Raw genomic sequence first — 16,279 nt, 5'->3', positions numbered from 1 at the left:
TAATCTATATATTATCTATATAGATAGTATATATATTATCTATATATTATCTATATAGATAGTATATATATTATCTATATATATAAGCAGAGAACATTTCCAATTCTATACCAGCCATAAAGCAGGTCTTGCCAAATTCCAAAGAACAACAGATGACCCCCAACTTATGATAGCTCAATTTAGGGTTTTTCCACTTTATGAAAGCAATCACATTGGGGAGAACCTACACTTCCAATTTTGAAATTTGATCTCATCTCCAGCCTAGTAATACGCATGTTACTTTCTCGCTGGGCAGTAGCAGTGTAGTTGGCCGTACAATCACAATACTTCAGTGTGTTGTGTTGTTTTGCTAAGCTAGGCCATTTGGTAGGTTAGGTGAATGCAATGCTCCCCCCACCCCAATATTGCAGATTGAACTCAGGGCCTCACACATGGTAGGTGAGCATTCTACCACTGAGCTACATCCCTGGCCCTTTTATTTTTTATTTTGAGGCAGGCACTAAGTAGCATAGGCTGGCCTCAAACCTGTGATCCTCTTGTCTCAGCCTCCTGAGAAGTTGAGATTACAAGTATACACCATTATGCTTAGTTTAGTGCATTTGATTTATGGTATTTTCTATTTATTATGGGTTTATCGGAATGTAATCCCATCATAAATTGAGGAGCATCTGTATGTCTTACAGGCCATGTTCACCAATTGTAATATAATTAGGATAAGTACTAATAAAAGGCTAACAAACCTACCCTAGACTCAGTAGAAGGAGGGAAGGAGACATCCAGTGACTGGCGGAAGCCTCAGAGGCTGAAGTCCTCCCTTCCCTTATTGCCAAGATAAAGTGACTGAGGCACTAACTGATACTCCCTGAAGTCTTTCTGTCCCTAAAGAGTCTGTGACCTCTAGGACTCCACTTCTCCAATTATAGTTCATGACTCAGTGAGGTAGCCCCCCAGAGTGATCTCTCCCCACTTTAGCCATCTGTCTACAGCATGGATGCCCCTTGCATCCACAGAGTGGCCCCACTGCAGGGCAATCATCGTCTTACACTGTTCCTTCACTCTAGCAGAGAGCCCACTCTGACTGCTCCCCAGACTCCCCTCACCTTGTCCTGTTCAACCCTGTAGGGGCCAAGTTCCCCATCAAGTGGACAGCTCCTGAAGCCATCAACTTTGGCTCCTTCACCATCAAGTCTGATGTCTGGTCCTTTGGCATCCTCCTGATGGAGATTGTCACCTATGGCCGGATCCCTTACCCAGGTAAGAGAAGGGCCAACAACTTGGAGCTGCTTTTAGAACCCAGCCTGGCAATGGCCCATCTTGTCAACATGTCCATCAAACTAAGTTCTTGTTCCTCCCCCACCTTGACCTTTCTTGTAGTTTCCCATTTCAGTTAAAGGTACCATCATCCACACAATTTATTTTATTTATTTATTTTGTTTGTTTCTTTGTTGTTTGTTGTTGTTGTTGTTGTTGTTTGGTACCAGGGATCGAACTTGGGCCCTTGCACTTGCAAGGCAGGTGGCGCAACCACTGAGCCAAATCCCCGGCCCTATTTATTTATTTATATTTTTTGGTACCGGGGATCAAACTCGGGACCTTGCGTTTACAAGGCAGTCTACCCAATTTCTTAAGCCAGCACTCTGGGACCCTCCTTGGCTCTCTTTTCCCCTCTCACCCTTTACTACATCCAAGCAGTCACAAAGTTCTCACCATTCAACTCCAAAACATTCTGTGTCTGCCCATGTCTAACCCATGGCCTCCACTCACGTGCAGGCCAACAGCATTTGGCACATGGGTGGTATATTATCTCTTAGTCTCTCTCTCTGTTTCTCCTTTCTCTCCTGCAGACCCTTCTCCACCTGTAGCCACAGAGATTGTTTTCTAATTTCTGAATCAGATCCCTTCTCCACTTCTGTTTATTGTAGTCCTGTTATAATTAGAACAAAATCCCAGACACTCATATAGCTTGCAGACACCTCATGATCTAACCACTGCCTCCTTCTCCAGCTTCAGGCTGTCCCTTACTTGCTGCTTTTAGAACCCAGCCTGGCAATGGCCCATCTTGTCAACATGTCCATCAAACTAAGTTCTTGTTCCTCCCCCACCTTGACCTTTCTTGTAGTTTCCCATTTCAGTTAAAGGTACCATCATCCATACAATTTATTTTATTTATTTATTTTGTTTGTTTCTTTGTTTGTTGTTGTTGTTGTTGTTGTTGTTTGGTACCAGGGATCGAACTTGGGCCCTTGCACTTGCAAGGCAGGTGGCGCAACCACTGAGCCAAATCCCCGGCCCTATTTATTTATTTATATTTTTTGGTACCGGGGATCAAACTCGGGACCTTGCGTTTACAAGGCAGTCTACCCAATTTCTTAAGCCAGCACTCTGGGACCCTCCTTGGCTCTCTTTTCCCCTCTCACCCTTTACTACATCCAAGCAGTCACAAAGTTCTCACCGTTCAACTCCAAAACATTCTGTGTCTGCCCATGTCTAACCCATGGCCTCCACTCACGTGCAGGCCAACAGCATTTGGCACATGGGTGGTATATTATCTCTTAGTCTCTCTCTCTGTTTCTCCCTTTCTCTCTGCAGACCCTTCTCCACCTGTAGCCACAGAGATTGTTTTCTAATTTCTGAATCAGATCCCTTCTCCACTTCTGTTTATTGTAGTCCTGTTATAATTAGAACAAAATCCCAGACACTCATATAGCTTGCAGACACCTCATGATCTAACCACTGCCTCCTTCTCCAGCTTCAGGCTGTCCCTTACTGTCCAGATACCTAAAGGACCATGCATCTCTCTTGTGATACTCTTCCATGATTGTGATACTCTTCCATGATAACCTATGCTCTTTCATTCATGTCATTCATCACAATTGATAACTCTGTATTTGTTTAATAATTTTCCCATCAGACTCTGAACTTCTGAGGGACAGAAATCATGTTTGTATATAGTGGGTGCTTAGCAACTCTTTGTTGAATGGATGAATATAACCCAGTGCCAATATAGGCAGTACCTACATTGAGTAGACCATATGGGTATACAAACGTACCCAGTACATGTATTACCTGGAACTCTGTGAACAATGAGGCTCCCTGTTCCTTTGATGGCTTGAATGGGTAACTAGCCAGACACTAGAGAGGCAAGATAGGGCTCTATAAAGAGCCCCTGAATTTTTATGTAAGCAGTGCCAAATTTGAATCTTGTCTCCATCAGCTAATAAACTTTGAGAAAATGGGTATACAAACGTACCCAGTACATGTATTACCTGGAACTCTGTGAACAATGAGGCTCCCTGTTCCTTTGATGGCTTGAATGGGTAACTAGCCAGACACTAGAGAGGCAAGATAGGGCTCTATAAAGAGCCCCTGAATTTTTATGTAAGCAGTGCCAAATTTGAATCTTGTCTCCATCAGCTAATAAACTTTGAGAAATTCACTTTACTCCTTCTATCCCAGTGTCGTCTTCTGTAAACAGAAATATACAGACAACTGTTCACCTCCAAAAGGTGTTTGTGAGGGTTAGAACTAAAACATGTACACACCAGGCTTATTCAACAGTATTTGTTGAAGTGTGTGTGAGTGTGAGTGTGTGTGTGTGTGTGTGTGTGTGCGCGCGCGCGCGTGCGTGCTCACTGGGGATCAAACTCAGAGCTTTGTGCTTTCTTCTCCACCTGTAGCCACAGAGATTGTTTTCTAATTTCTGAATCAGATCCCTTCTCCACTTCTCTTTATTGTAGTCCCATTATAATTAGAACAAAATCCCAGACACTCATATAGCTTACAGACACCTCATGATCTAACCACTGCCTCCTTCTGCAGCTTCAGGCTGTCCCTTACCGTCCAGATACCTAAAGGACCATGCATCTCTCTTGTGATACTCTTCCATGATTGTGATACTCTTCCATGATAACCTATGCTCTTTCATTCATGTCATTCATCACAATTGATAACTCTGTATTTGTTTAATAATTTTCCCATCAGACTCTGAACTTCTGAGGGACAGAAATCATGTTTGTATATAGTGGGTGCTTAGCAACTCTTTGTTGAATGGATGAATATAACCCAGTGCCAATATAGGCAGTACCTACATTGAGTAGACCATATGGGTATACAAACGTACCCAGTACATGTATTACCTGGAACTCTGTGAACAATGAGGCTCCCTATTCCTTTGATGGCTTGAATGGGTAACTAGCCAGACACTAGAGAGAAGCAAGATAGGGCTCTATAAAGAGGCCCTGAATTTTTATGTAAACAGTGCCAAATTTGAATCTTGTCTCCATCAGCTAATAAACTTTGAGAAATTCACTTTACTCCTTCTATCCCAGTGTCGTCTTCTGTAAACAGAAATATACAGACAACTGTTCACCTCCAAAAGGTGTTTGTGAGGGTTAGAACTAAAACATGTACACACCAGGTTTATTCAACAGTATTTGTTGAAGTGTGTGTGAGTGTGAGTGTGTGTGTGTGTGTGTGTGTGTGCGCGCGCGCGCGTGCGTGCTCACTGGGGATCAAACTCAGAGCTTTGTGCTTATGAGGCAGGAGCAGCACCACTGAGCTGAATCCCCGGCCCTATTTGTTGAATTCTTACTGTACTGCGGATACAGTGAGAGAAGTGGTCCCTGATCATAAGAAGACAATGGAGGAGCACACACTAAACAGAGATCACTCCTGAGAAGAAAAGTAAGCTGCAAGGTGTGAGAGAGAGTAACATGGGCTCCTGTGGACAGGGAGCACCATTCAGAGCAGGTCCTATTTGAGCTGAAAGACAGATCTAGAGAGAGGAGCCCAGGCATTGCTTGTTCATGGGGACTTAAGTGTGTCAAGAACAGCAAGAAAGCCAGGCAGCTGGAGACAAGGAACAAGAGCAGATGATAGGTAAAGAAAGTTAATAGGGACTGGACAGGCAGGGCCCAGGGTCATGGTGCAAAGTAGGGTGTTAGCCAAAGTGCATGGGAACCTAAGGGAGGGATTTGGGCAGATGATGGGAAGAAGCACTATCTGATTTTTGCCTTTAAGGGGTGCTTTGGTTCAGTGTGGAAGGGAAGAGGGGGATGGGGCGGCCATCTGTGAGGCAGCCACAGAAGTGGCCCAGGCAGAGGTGATGATGGCCTACACAGGGAGGTGGCACTGGTGGCAGAGATGAATTGATAAACTGATGCTACCTTTCAAAAAAAAGATAAGCTGTGACCTGCTGATGGAGAAGGTGAGGGAGAAAGCAATCAAGGATGGTTATCCTGGCTTTGATAGAGCAGTGAAAAGCCAAGAGTTGTTTTCGCCCTGTTAAATAAATTTGAGGTGACATATGCACATCCAAACAAAAATGTCTAAGAAAGCACTCAAATACATGAGTTTGGAGTTCAAGGCAGCTAGATTGGGGATCATAGGCACTTAATAGTTATTCTTGTGGATAATATAAACAAGTTGAACAAGAAAATGGTCCCACTTGTAAGGTAATCTTGGGTCTGGCTACCTGTTTTGTCTTGTGAGTACACTAGCAAAAACCAGGCAATAGATTATAAAACCCTGAATCTTTTCAGATGCATTTGACTGAAAGTAACGAAAAATAACAAAAACAGAATGGCCAAAATAATAGGCAAGTTATTGTTTCCCATCCTAAGTCTGGCCTTGGTAGCTGGTTCATCCAACACCAGAACAGACATCAGTTTATCTGTGATTATTTTCCTCTTTGTTCAGATGACCGTTCCAACTATTTCATCATCTCGCAGTACCCGAAGGAAGGAAGGAAGGGTATCCCCCAAAGTCTCTCTTTTAGTCATAGGGGAAAACCTTTCCTGGAAATCTTCCAGCAGACCACTGCAGCTCCTTTTGGTCAAACCTGGGTCCCGGGCCAGGTTGTAGCTACAAGGGAGGCTGCAAAAGGGGAGTGTCTGGCTTTCACACTGAGAGGGGCTCATCTCACAAGGTGAGATGGGGAGTGATGGCAGTTGGTGAGCCCGAAGTGTCTGCCAAGCCTAGGATCCCATTTCCCCATCCTCCCTTGTTAATTCCATGGCTCCTTCCCAGGAATGTCCAACCCAGAGGTGATCCGGGTACTGGAGCATGGGTACCGCATGCCTCGGCCAGACCATTGTCCAGAGGAGCTCTACAACATTATGATACGCTGCTGGAAGAACCGTCCAGAGGAGCGGCCCACCTTCGAGTATATCCAGAGTGTGCTGGACGACTTCTACACGGCCACTGAGAGCCAGTACCAACAGCAGCCTTGATGGGCAGAGCCAGGAGCATAGGTAGTACCTGTAAGAGGCTCCAGCACAGTTCTCCGGGGCCCATTCACCCTTCCCATCCCCAGACACCCACTCTCGCTCCAGCCAGGCTCCTCATCTGTCAAGTGTGTGGGTTCAGCTGGACTCTAGCGATCTACAATCTGCCATTCTTGAGAGACCCCAAGTTGTTTATTTCCATTGCCTGAAATGGCTGAATTCCAGTTTCAGCTGTGGATTAACTGGGGAACTTTAAAAATAATTTCTTAGATATTTAAATAAAATATAAGCATGCCAAAGGCTTTACCAAAAAGTCGGCTTTTCTATCCTTCCAGTTCCCAGGTATCTATTTGCCTTCCTGCTATATGACAAATCAGAAAGGAAGAGGGATCTCCCCAGAGGCCAAGGTGTGAAGAAAAGCAAGTTTCAGTACTCAAAAATTTTTAACTGTCCTAAAATAGTTGCTTGCTGTACTAACTTCCTATTGCTGCTGTAACAAATGACCACAAATGCGGTGACTGGGGAAGAAACTCAGGCCCTTGCGCTTTCAAGGCAGGTGGAACCACTGAGCTAAATCCCCAGCAATGTAGTGGTTTTAAACCACACAAATTTGTTCTCTTAAAGTTCCAGAAGTCGGGCCTGGGATTTAGCTCAGTGGCACTGCACCTGCTTCATACATGCAAGGTCCTGATAAAAAAAAAAAAAAAAAAAAAAAAAAAAAAAAAAAAAAAAAAGTTCCAGAAGTCAAAGTCTGCCATGATTTGCCAGGGATGCACTCTTACTGGAGGCTATAGGAGAGAATTGCTTGTCTTTTCCAGTTCCTAGAAGCCTTCTGCTCTTCCCCTTCTGCTTATCACCCCAAACACTGCTTCTCTCATTATATTTGTAGTTCTAGGTCTCCTGCTTCTTTATTTCACTTGTAAGGGTTCCTGTAATTTTACTGGACTCCCCCAGATAATCCAAAATAATTTTTCTATCTAAAAATCCTTAATCCATTTGCAAAGTCCTTTTTGCCATGAAAGATAACATCTGCACGGTTTCTAGGAGTGAGGACACGAACATCTTTGAAAGCCATGGTATACTGGATAGGTTTTGCCTCCCAAGATCTGGGGCTGTCAGAATGCCAGAATGTTTTCTAATGATCTGGGGCCCTGATTCTCCTGCCGGGCCATGCTGTTACAAGAGCTGGTTGTCTAGATCTCCCTCTGCAGCCCTAGCATTTCCCATGGCCAAGCAGCCATTACGGTTAAGATGGTATTGCAGGTCTTCTCAGGATCTGGCGTTGCGACTACTGAGAGATACCTGGTGTGGGAAGCTGTCAGTGAAGGAGAGGGACACCTGTTAGGAAGCAGAGGACACAAGAAGGCAATTGCCTTCCTTCATGGTCCCTCAGCTGGAAGTTTCTGGCAGTTAGCTTTTGCCATAAGGGAAAAATTAGAGGAGGTAGACAATGACACTTTTCTACATTATCACATCCTCTAAGGGGCCTGTATCTCAGCACCCCTGTTAAGGTTGGAATCTGAAATGTTCCCTAAATGCTTATATGTTAGGGGCTTGGTCCCTAATGCAGCAGGGTTCACAGGAGGGGCTTTTGGAAGGTAATTAGATCATGAAGATTCTGGTCTAATGAATGGATTAATTCATTTATGGATTCTCAGCTTTGACGGTCTATTGGAAGATGGTAGCAACTAGAAGGTGGGGCCTAGTTGCAGGGAGTCATTAAGGGCATGCCCTTGAAAAGGATATTAGAACCCTGGCCCCTTCTTTTCTCTCTGGCCAACATGAGGTGAGCAGTTTCCTCCTCCATGTGTGTCCACCGTGACACTCTGCCTCCCACAGGCCAAAGCCAAGAAACTATGACCTGAAATGTATGAAGCTGTGAGCCAAAATAAATCTTTCCTCTTTTTCAATTAATTTCCCTAGGTATTTTGTCACAGTTAATAACATTAACTTCCTAGGGTCACATGGAACCCAATATCTACTAAATTGATTCTGTACACCTCAGTAGCACAGGGGGTATTGAGTACCAGAGCAGTGGAAATTTTAACTAACAGTGTTTTAACTTATGTATGTCTAGAAAACAAAGTGTTGTCTGTTTTTGTCTTCATACCAAATCCACACAGATTTCTGTGACCCCGGGAGGTGTGGGGACTTCTAACCATCAGCAAGACGTTCTGCAGCAGGGGACACTAGCTGGGTGTCCTCTAATTCCATTCCGTCCTGACACTGGCTACCTGGATATGGTATCTGATTTTACAGGTTGAGTGCTCAGTCTCCAAAGCCCCCTTCCCCATTTAGATGCCAGTTGTATGCCCCAGGTTGTTTAACTAATGGGTCATAAGTTGGGGTTTTCCCAGCCTATTCCTGGGTTTCATTAATTTACTCAAAAAGCTCACAGAATTCAGGGAAAAACTTAGGTTTTGCTGATATATTATAAAGGATATTGGTTAGAAGAAGGGGTGCAGAGCTCCCGTGCTCTCTCTGGATCCGCCACCCTCCAGAAAGCTCCATGTGTTCAACTATTTTGGAAGTGCTGATTCTGTCTGCTTAGGTTTTTATGGAGACTTTCTCACACAGGCATGAGTGCTAATAGACTGAGTGGGAAAATCCAACAAGGCCTCTATCTTTAGTTTTGCTGTTCATAGACCTCACTGCAACAAGGAGGATCTTATCGCCCACGATACCACAAATCAGTTTCTTTATGGCCTGCCAAAAGGCCATACTGAAAGGCAGAAAAGATTAGAGTTTTAATGACCCACCTTGGACTGATATATTTATATACACATATATCTCATAATATCACAAATTGTCATCAGTAACTTAATTTCTGTCTTGCTTTTTGGTTTGGGATGTATATTTGAATATCTGAAAGCAAAGCCTAGGGTATTGTGCTGGGAATCTGCCCTCATGATCTGGGATTACTGGGTTACTATTCAGCATGGCTGTGAGACTTGCTTTGACCAATAATATCTTACCAGATGTAATGCAAACAGAGGCTTGCAATGTGTTTATGGGACTGGGCTTGCCCTCTAGTCTTTTTCCCTGAAAGAACATGGCCCAAGGAAGGTGAGTGACAAGTGAAAAATGTCTGGACCCAACCAGCAGATTGGCACTAAATCTCCAGCTGACCTGTGGACATGTGAAAGAGAAATAAGTGCGGATTGTTACAATCTTTTGAGCCAAGTATAGTGGCACAAGCCTGTAATTCCAGCACTCAGTTTAAGGTCAGCTTGAGCTACATAGTGAGTTCAAGGCCAGCCTAAACTACGTATAAGACCATCTAAAAATAAATAAATAAAAAGTCTTTGAATTGCATGATTTTGTTATATAAAATTATAGTAATAACTGGCTGAAGCGTGATATCAGGAATTGGGAGCCTATTGCTATATGGACAAAGTCAAAGAGGTAATTCCTGCTTTCCCTTCAGCCAACACTGATTTGGCCCACAGAAAAAGCAGGTGAAAATATGAGCATAGACATAACACCAAAAGCATGGCTCATGAAAGAATAAATTAATCCAAGTCAGGAAGATCCCTTGAGCTCAGGAGTTTGAGGCCAGCCTGGGTAACAAAGGCTCATCTCAAAAAAATTTTTTTAAATAAATTTGACTTCATTAAAATTAAAAAATTGGCTCCACAAAGGACATCATTAAGAAACAAAAAGACAAACCCCAAGCCTGGAGGAAATATGTGCAAAATATTTACCCGATGAAGCACTGATGTCCAAAATACACAAAGAACTCTTAAAATGAACAACTCAATTTAAAAAACAGGAGAAGAATCTGAAAAGACATCTCACCAAGGGAGATACAGCATACACATAGCAAATAAGCAAACGGAAGATACTCCACCGCCTGTGTTACTAGGGAAATGCAAATTGAAATGACAATGACACACTTAACAGTGACCAAGATCCAAAAAACACTAATGACGTCAAATGCTGACCAAGATGTAGAGCAACAGGAACTCTCACTGCTGTTAGGAAGCAAAATGGCACAGACAACACTCGGCGCCTTCTCACAAGAACACACCCTTACCATATGACCCAGCAACTGTACTCACTCGTATTCATGCATCGGAGTTGAAAGTTTATATCCATACAAAATCCTGCACATAGATGTTCACAGAAGCTTTATTCATAATTACCATTTGCATTCCTATCAGCAGTGAGAACTGGGGATTAGGTTTTCAACATATGAACTTTGAGGAACACAGTCAAACTACAGCACTGCTCTTAAAAAATCAATCAAAGGGCCAGGGATTTAGCTCAGTGGCATTGTGCCTGCCTCACAAGTGCAAGGTCCTAAGTTCCCAGTTAAAGTTTCCTCACAAGTGCAAGTTCCCAGTCCCCCGCGAAAAAAAATCAACCAAAAACAAAACCCACAGGGATATATTTTGCGTTACCCATCTGCATGCACTCCTCCCCTGGAGTGGCAAAGGAAGGCAAAGTAAGACCCTGCGTTCTAAGGCACAATGACCTGCTTTAGCCCAGTCCTAGATGTGGCATTGAGTTTAAATGTAGGGGAAGCATTTCTTTCACCTTTCCCCAGGACCCGGAATAAAACTACCTCATTTCCCTACCTAGCCCTCACTTTTGTCAGGTGTCTTCCCCCATCACAGTATATTCTGACACAGGGCTCTATCAATTTCCATTCTCTTTGCATTCCTGCCCTTTTGGGGGTGTCAGTGACCACCACTTGTCTCCATTTACATATTTCCCCTTCTTCCAGAGTGAACTTTTCAGGGGCACATGACCACCTAGAATGGAGGTTACACTTTCCACTCTTTCTTGCAGCAAAATATAGCCATGTAATTAAGCTCTGATTAGTAGTTTGTAAGTGGAAGTGGCAGCTTCCAGGAAATTTTCTTAATAGATGACTGGCACAGACAGGCTCTTTACCTTTTTTTTTCTTTTCGTTTCTTTTTTCTTTTTGGCGGGGTGGGGGGAGAGGGATAAAACTTGGGACTTTGTGCTTGCAAGGCAGGTGGCAACACCACTGAGCTAAATCCCTGGCCCTTACCTCTTATTTTTTTAATCTCTTCCCTTACCTCACTGCCTGGAATGTGCATGTGAAGGCTGGAGCTCCAGCTGCCATATTAGGTCCTCAGGAAGAGCTGCCAGTCCTCCTTCAGCCTCTTGCCTCAGAGGGTGTGACATGCGCTGTCAGGGATCAGGTCCCTTAGAGTGAGTGGGACTCTGTGCTGCCATGATCTGCACCACTATGCCTGAGGGCTTTTTTTCCCCTAAAACTGCAAAAAGTCTCAGCTGCCAGTGTTCCCAGAAGGCTGAAAGTGCCAAATAATTAACACCCACAGGGAGCAATATGCAATTAATGACTCCCACTACTTTCCCCCAGGTGAGATAACTCTGAGGCAGTGTCTTGCATCATTTCCCAGAGTTTCCTCGCAGGGTTAAGTTTTGGTTATCCACAGTGGTAACTTGCTCAACAACATTCCCTTTCCAAGCACAGTTCCTACAGGAAATAATGGAGACTTAATGGAAAATTGACTCATTCATCAATGTGACCAGTAACTTTACTGAATAGGGTAGGTTTCAAATAAAGTCTTATTTTTGTGTCAGTCATAATACAACAGCTACAGATATTACACATAGTGAAAAGTAATCTACAATACTAACAGTTTTCTCCATCACATTATTTTACTGGGAACAGCCATACCTACTATTTATGCCTTGTATGCAGCTACTTATTCCTACCATGACTGTGTTGAGTAGTAGCTAAGTTGAGTAGTAGTGACACCATCCTATGGGCAGCAAAGTCTAAACTATTTACTATATATAAACTATTTACCTGGCTCTTTACAGGAAAATCTTAACAAAAGTTAATTTTTTACTGCTGATCTTAAAAGAAATTGGGAGTTGAGAGTGTAGCTCGGTGGAAGAGCTCTTACCTAGCATGAATTCAATCCCCAGCACTAGGAGGAGGAAGAGAAATTAATTTCCTTGAAACATTTTTTCACAAGTATGTAGGCAGCGAGTATGGGGGCTTCTTGTGCACTCTGCCACCCACCTTCACGGTTAAGCTGGCCCTGCTACCAACCCAGTGGTGCTGAACACAGAGCTGGGAAGAGATGTGCAGTAGGTCACCGTTTAACAGGGTACCTATCATACATTTTAAAATGATCAAAGTGGTAAGTATATAGTACCACAAAAAAAAAAATTAAAAGAAACTTGCCCATGTTGTGGAGCTCATGAGTGATAGAAATTGGATAAAAAACAAGACAGTTTAGTTCCAGGATTCTGGTTTATGTCAGATGGACACTGGAACATGGAGGCCCATTGCAGAAAATATGAAACATGAGAAGGAAAAATGGAAATATTGAGGAATAATATGCCACTTATGAAGCTTTGTTCTTTATTAGTCATTCCTCTTCAAGCACTCAGAAATGCACCCAACTTCCAGAACTCATTATAAGGGTGGAATATGACTGTAACTATGAAGCTGGCAAATTCTTTTTGTCATTCCCTTGGGGACAGCAACAAACTTGCTACTCTTTAAAATGGTTGTTCAGATCATAAAAGTTTATGCATATCACCTGGCGTGATGGTGCACAACTGTAATCCCAGGACTCAGGAGAATGAGGCAGGAGAATCTCTGTAAGTTTGGGCCAGCCTGAGTGACATGATGAGTTTAAGACCAGCCTGGAACACATAGCAAGACCCTATCTCAAAAAAACAAACAAACAACAAAAAAAGTTTACTGGTATGTTTTAGTTACCTATTACTGTATAATAAACCATCCCCAACCCTAAAACAACTAGGCTCAGCTGGATAGATATTTGTTCCATATAATGTTGATGAGGTTATTCCTGTGGCTCAGTTGATAGCTCAACTGGGGTTGGAATGTCTAAGATGATATCACTCATATGTAGTGCTCAGCCAGAGTTTCTAGAATATCTTGGGGCATTGACTGGGTCTCACTGTCTCACCATGGTGCTCTCAGGCAGAGCAGCCAGACTTCTTTATATCCTAGAGGGTGGAGGCAAAAGCCGCCAAGCCTCATAAAGTTTATACCAAGAACTAGCAGTCACTTGTGCCTTCACTGATCAAAGAAAATGATCTGTCCCGCCATATGCAAAAGGAGAATAGTCTATCTTTTGGCAGGAGAAACAGTATGCTCAACAAAGGAAGAGGGCTTTTTGGTAGCCATCTTTGCAGAAAATCTACCACAGTAGTGTTCATATGTGGGTATTAGAGTTCAACTGTCCACTGCCAAAAGGTAGAATTAGATAACTAAGAGTGTTGTACACAAAATGATACAACACATAAAAAATGTTTAGTAAGTACAGATCATTATTATTATTAACCATGATTATTCTTTTATCAATTTCTTAAACAGTCTGAGAAGATAGCAAGGGTATTCAGTTAACAGTGATATACGCGGGTCAAGTGAACTTTAAGGTCTTTCCCAATCTTCATTACTAGATTGTCTGAGTCCTTTCTTGCCACAGAAACTGAGGATTAGGAGATTTGAGTGATTTACCTCAAGTCACACACTTAGCTAGTTAGCATAGTGAAGCCTACATTCAAAGATTTCTCCACAAAATACATTGCTTTTCGCTGATTGATGTAATAATGAACTATTTTGTGCACTTATTGTATGCCTGAAGGAGTATAAACATATAGTGACAACTGTTTATTAAATACATCCTACATACTATTATGTCATTGAATCGATCCTCATCATAAGTCTATGATGTAAGTAATATATTCCATTTTCAATTTTACAGATGACATGAGGCAGAAAAAGGTAAAATAGACAGGATCCTACCTTCATAAAGACTACAGTATATTAGAGGGGATATAGGATAGCCCAGTAAATATATAATTACAAATTATTCTCAGAGTCTTACAACTGTAGGAGCCCAGATGCCAACCAAACTCCTCCATAGCAAGGTCCCAGGTAACCCCGGCAACGGGTTTTTTCCTGCCAATACTAAAGATGGCGCCCAGAAAGCAAGAGTGTTTCACATATCCCCTTTACCCAGAGGGCAGAGGGAGTAGGGGAGGAGCGTTCTCTGCCAGGAGCTAATATGATTCCAGTAGTTACACTGTCCTCTCTCTTTGCCTAATCCGCGATCTGACTATCTAGCTTAAGGTGTTAATCAGAAGTTAAATCACCTTCGACTCTCCGAGTACTGCAACTATCATTGCAGCTGGGCGACCACCTCTTGTACTCTGTAACCAGGGAGTACCACTTCCGCTGACGTCATCAACGCGACACGTGGATCCAAGATGGCGGCGGCGATGGTGAGTGAAGGAGACTGGGAGCTGGAACTGAAGCAGGGCCCTCCTGGATATCCCAGGACTTTCTGGCGCCCCTTGCCTGGTCCCTAGCCATCTCCAGGACCCCTCCTCAGGTCACCCTTGACTGGCTCGCCTCCCTCAAAATCCCCCTCCCCTGCCTCGCACTCAGGCTTGTCAAGGCCAGGAGTTTTAGAGGAAGCGCCGTTCGGAGGAATTCTTCGGCTCCTACCTCCGCCGGTTCTCATTCCTACTTTGGTCCCCGCCCCCTGTAGATCCATTTCCCTAATTTTCACCTCTCAGCCCAAATCACCCTTCGAAGAACACCCCACCCCAACTCTTTCCACTTCGCTCCTCCTCTTCACGTCCAGACCCTGCTCTCCCCGCCTCCCCACTGTTCTGACCAGTGCTTGGATGCGACCTCACCTCTGACCAGCCTCCCAGCCCAAGCCTTGTCATCACCTCCACCCTTTCTTGCTCCCAGCGCGCACCCCTCTGAACTGCCGCTATCCCAGAGCATGCCAACCTCATCTTGCATCCCCAGACCCTTTCTTACTCCTTCTGTCTTTTCTCTTTCACCTCATTGCCTCTCTCCTAGGGTCTTTTTATCCCATTGATTCTCAAACTTTACTGTGCATAAGAATCTTAGGTTGTGGGGAAGCATGATAAAATGCAGTTTCCTGAGCCTCACTCTCAAAAGATTATAATTCCGTAAGATTGGGCAGTCCCCAGGAGTGTACACTTTTTTAAGCGCTCCAGTGACTATGAGGGACGTGGTCCATGAACTACGTTTGAAAAACACTTCTACCCCTTCCTGGTTGTCTCCCTTCCCATGCCCTCACAGGGCCGCATAGCACCTTAGGGATGAAGGCTCATTATGACGAGGCTCATTAGGATGTCGTGTGTGTGGATGAGGATGAAAGTAAAAGACTGTGCTTGGAGGGAGGATCAGAACTTTCTGGCTTTTGGTACAGAGCCCAGGAAGTAAATTTTTAAAGGACTGTCCTTTCTTCTAGAAGTTCAGCTCACATTCTACTTGTCAAGAGATCAGAACTAAAATTGAAGTCATTTAATCCAAAGAGATTTCCTGAATTTTCCTGGGAATTGCTTCCTCAGCAAATAATTTTATCCTAGGAGTGAATGACAAGACACAGAAAGAGATGTGACGGGCTGGGATGTAGCTCAGTGGCACAGCACCTGCCCAGCAAGCACAAGACCCTGAGTTCAATTCCTGGTACCAATTTAAAAAAAAAGAAAAAAATGTGACATTTGAACTTAAGCAAAGGAAGATTCTTGCTTAAATTCTTTGGTATTTGTTTTCCTCCAAACGGGTTGATTATTGATTATTTCTCCTTATGTCAATTGACTTGATTTTTCTGTTTAATGAAAGATTTCAGTCTGGAACTGGGAGTGTAGCTCAGTGTTAAGAGCACTTGCCAAGCATGTGTGGGGTCTTCAGTTTGATCCCAAATACCCCCCATTTTTTTTAAATTTATAGCTTTACAGTGCTTGATTTCTAGTCTCAGTCTTCAGCCTGAACCATGAGTGGGGCAAATCCCTAAAATAATACGTTGAAACCCATTTTTTCCTTTACCATATTTAGAACAACGATGGTGTAAGAACTTAACAGGAAGTCACCCCCTCTTGCCATAGGGAAAAAGTTCAATAACATAGCATTTATAGCATTGCACTGTAAAATTCCTGCCCTCTTCAGAGATTTTTGAAAGGTTATTAAGTTAGCAGTACATATTCTTGCTACACATTTATTTAATCAGCTTTTTTTTTTTTTTTTT

At 43.3% G+C, this 16,279-nt stretch overlaps 2 protein-coding genes and 1 long non-coding RNA gene across 8 annotated transcripts in view; 2 read left to right on the top strand and 1 right to left on the bottom strand.

The window, feature by feature from the left end:
- Positions 1-6,909, top strand: part of Hck (HCK proto-oncogene, Src family tyrosine kinase) — a 35,391-nt gene extending 28,482 nt beyond the window's left edge. For both annotated transcript variants that reach the window (XM_010628459.3, XM_010628458.3), the window contains exons 12-13: positions 1,123-1,254; positions 6,028-6,909. In XM_010628459.3, coding sequence (XP_010626761.1) covers positions 1,123-1,254; positions 6,028-6,230 — 335 coding nt within the window. In that variant the 3' untranslated portion in view covers positions 6,231-6,909. The remainder of the gene's footprint in view (positions 1-1,122; positions 1,255-6,027) is intronic.
- Positions 1-14,429, bottom strand: part of LOC104865109 — a 20,986-nt gene extending 6,557 nt beyond the window's left edge. Inside the window, exons 1-2 of one of the 3 annotated variants that reach the window (XR_004518421.1) lie at positions 14,364-14,423; positions 12,779-12,884 (exon numbers count right to left, since the gene is read on the bottom strand). This is a non-coding gene — a long non-coding RNA (uncharacterized LOC104865109). Of the gene's footprint in view, positions 1-12,778; positions 12,885-14,095; positions 14,253-14,363 lie in introns of those variants that run through there. The other 2 variants (XR_781065.2, XR_004518420.1) reach the window with 2 other exon arrangements.
- The window catches only part of Tm9sf4 (transmembrane 9 superfamily member 4), a 46,660-nt gene continuing 44,731 nt past the window's right edge, over positions 14,351-16,279 (top strand). For all 3 annotated transcript variants that reach the window (XM_010628460.3, XM_010628461.3, XM_010628462.3), the window contains exon 1: positions 14,351-14,492. In XM_010628460.3, the coding sequence (XP_010626762.1) occupies positions 14,478-14,492 (15 nt within the window). In that variant the 5' untranslated portion in view covers positions 14,351-14,477. The remainder of the gene's footprint in view (positions 14,493-16,279) is intronic.

This window comes from Fukomys damarensis, unplaced genomic scaffold (assembly GCF_012274545.1).
Source record: "Fukomys damarensis isolate Sample0158 unplaced genomic scaffold, DMR_v1.0_HiC HiC_scaffold_22, whole genome shotgun sequence".
Classification (NCBI taxonomy): Eukaryota; Metazoa; Chordata; class Mammalia; order Rodentia; family Bathyergidae; genus Fukomys; species Fukomys damarensis.
The sequence above is the reverse complement of the archived record's forward strand: the minus strand, read 5'-3'. Positions and strand labels throughout refer to the sequence as shown.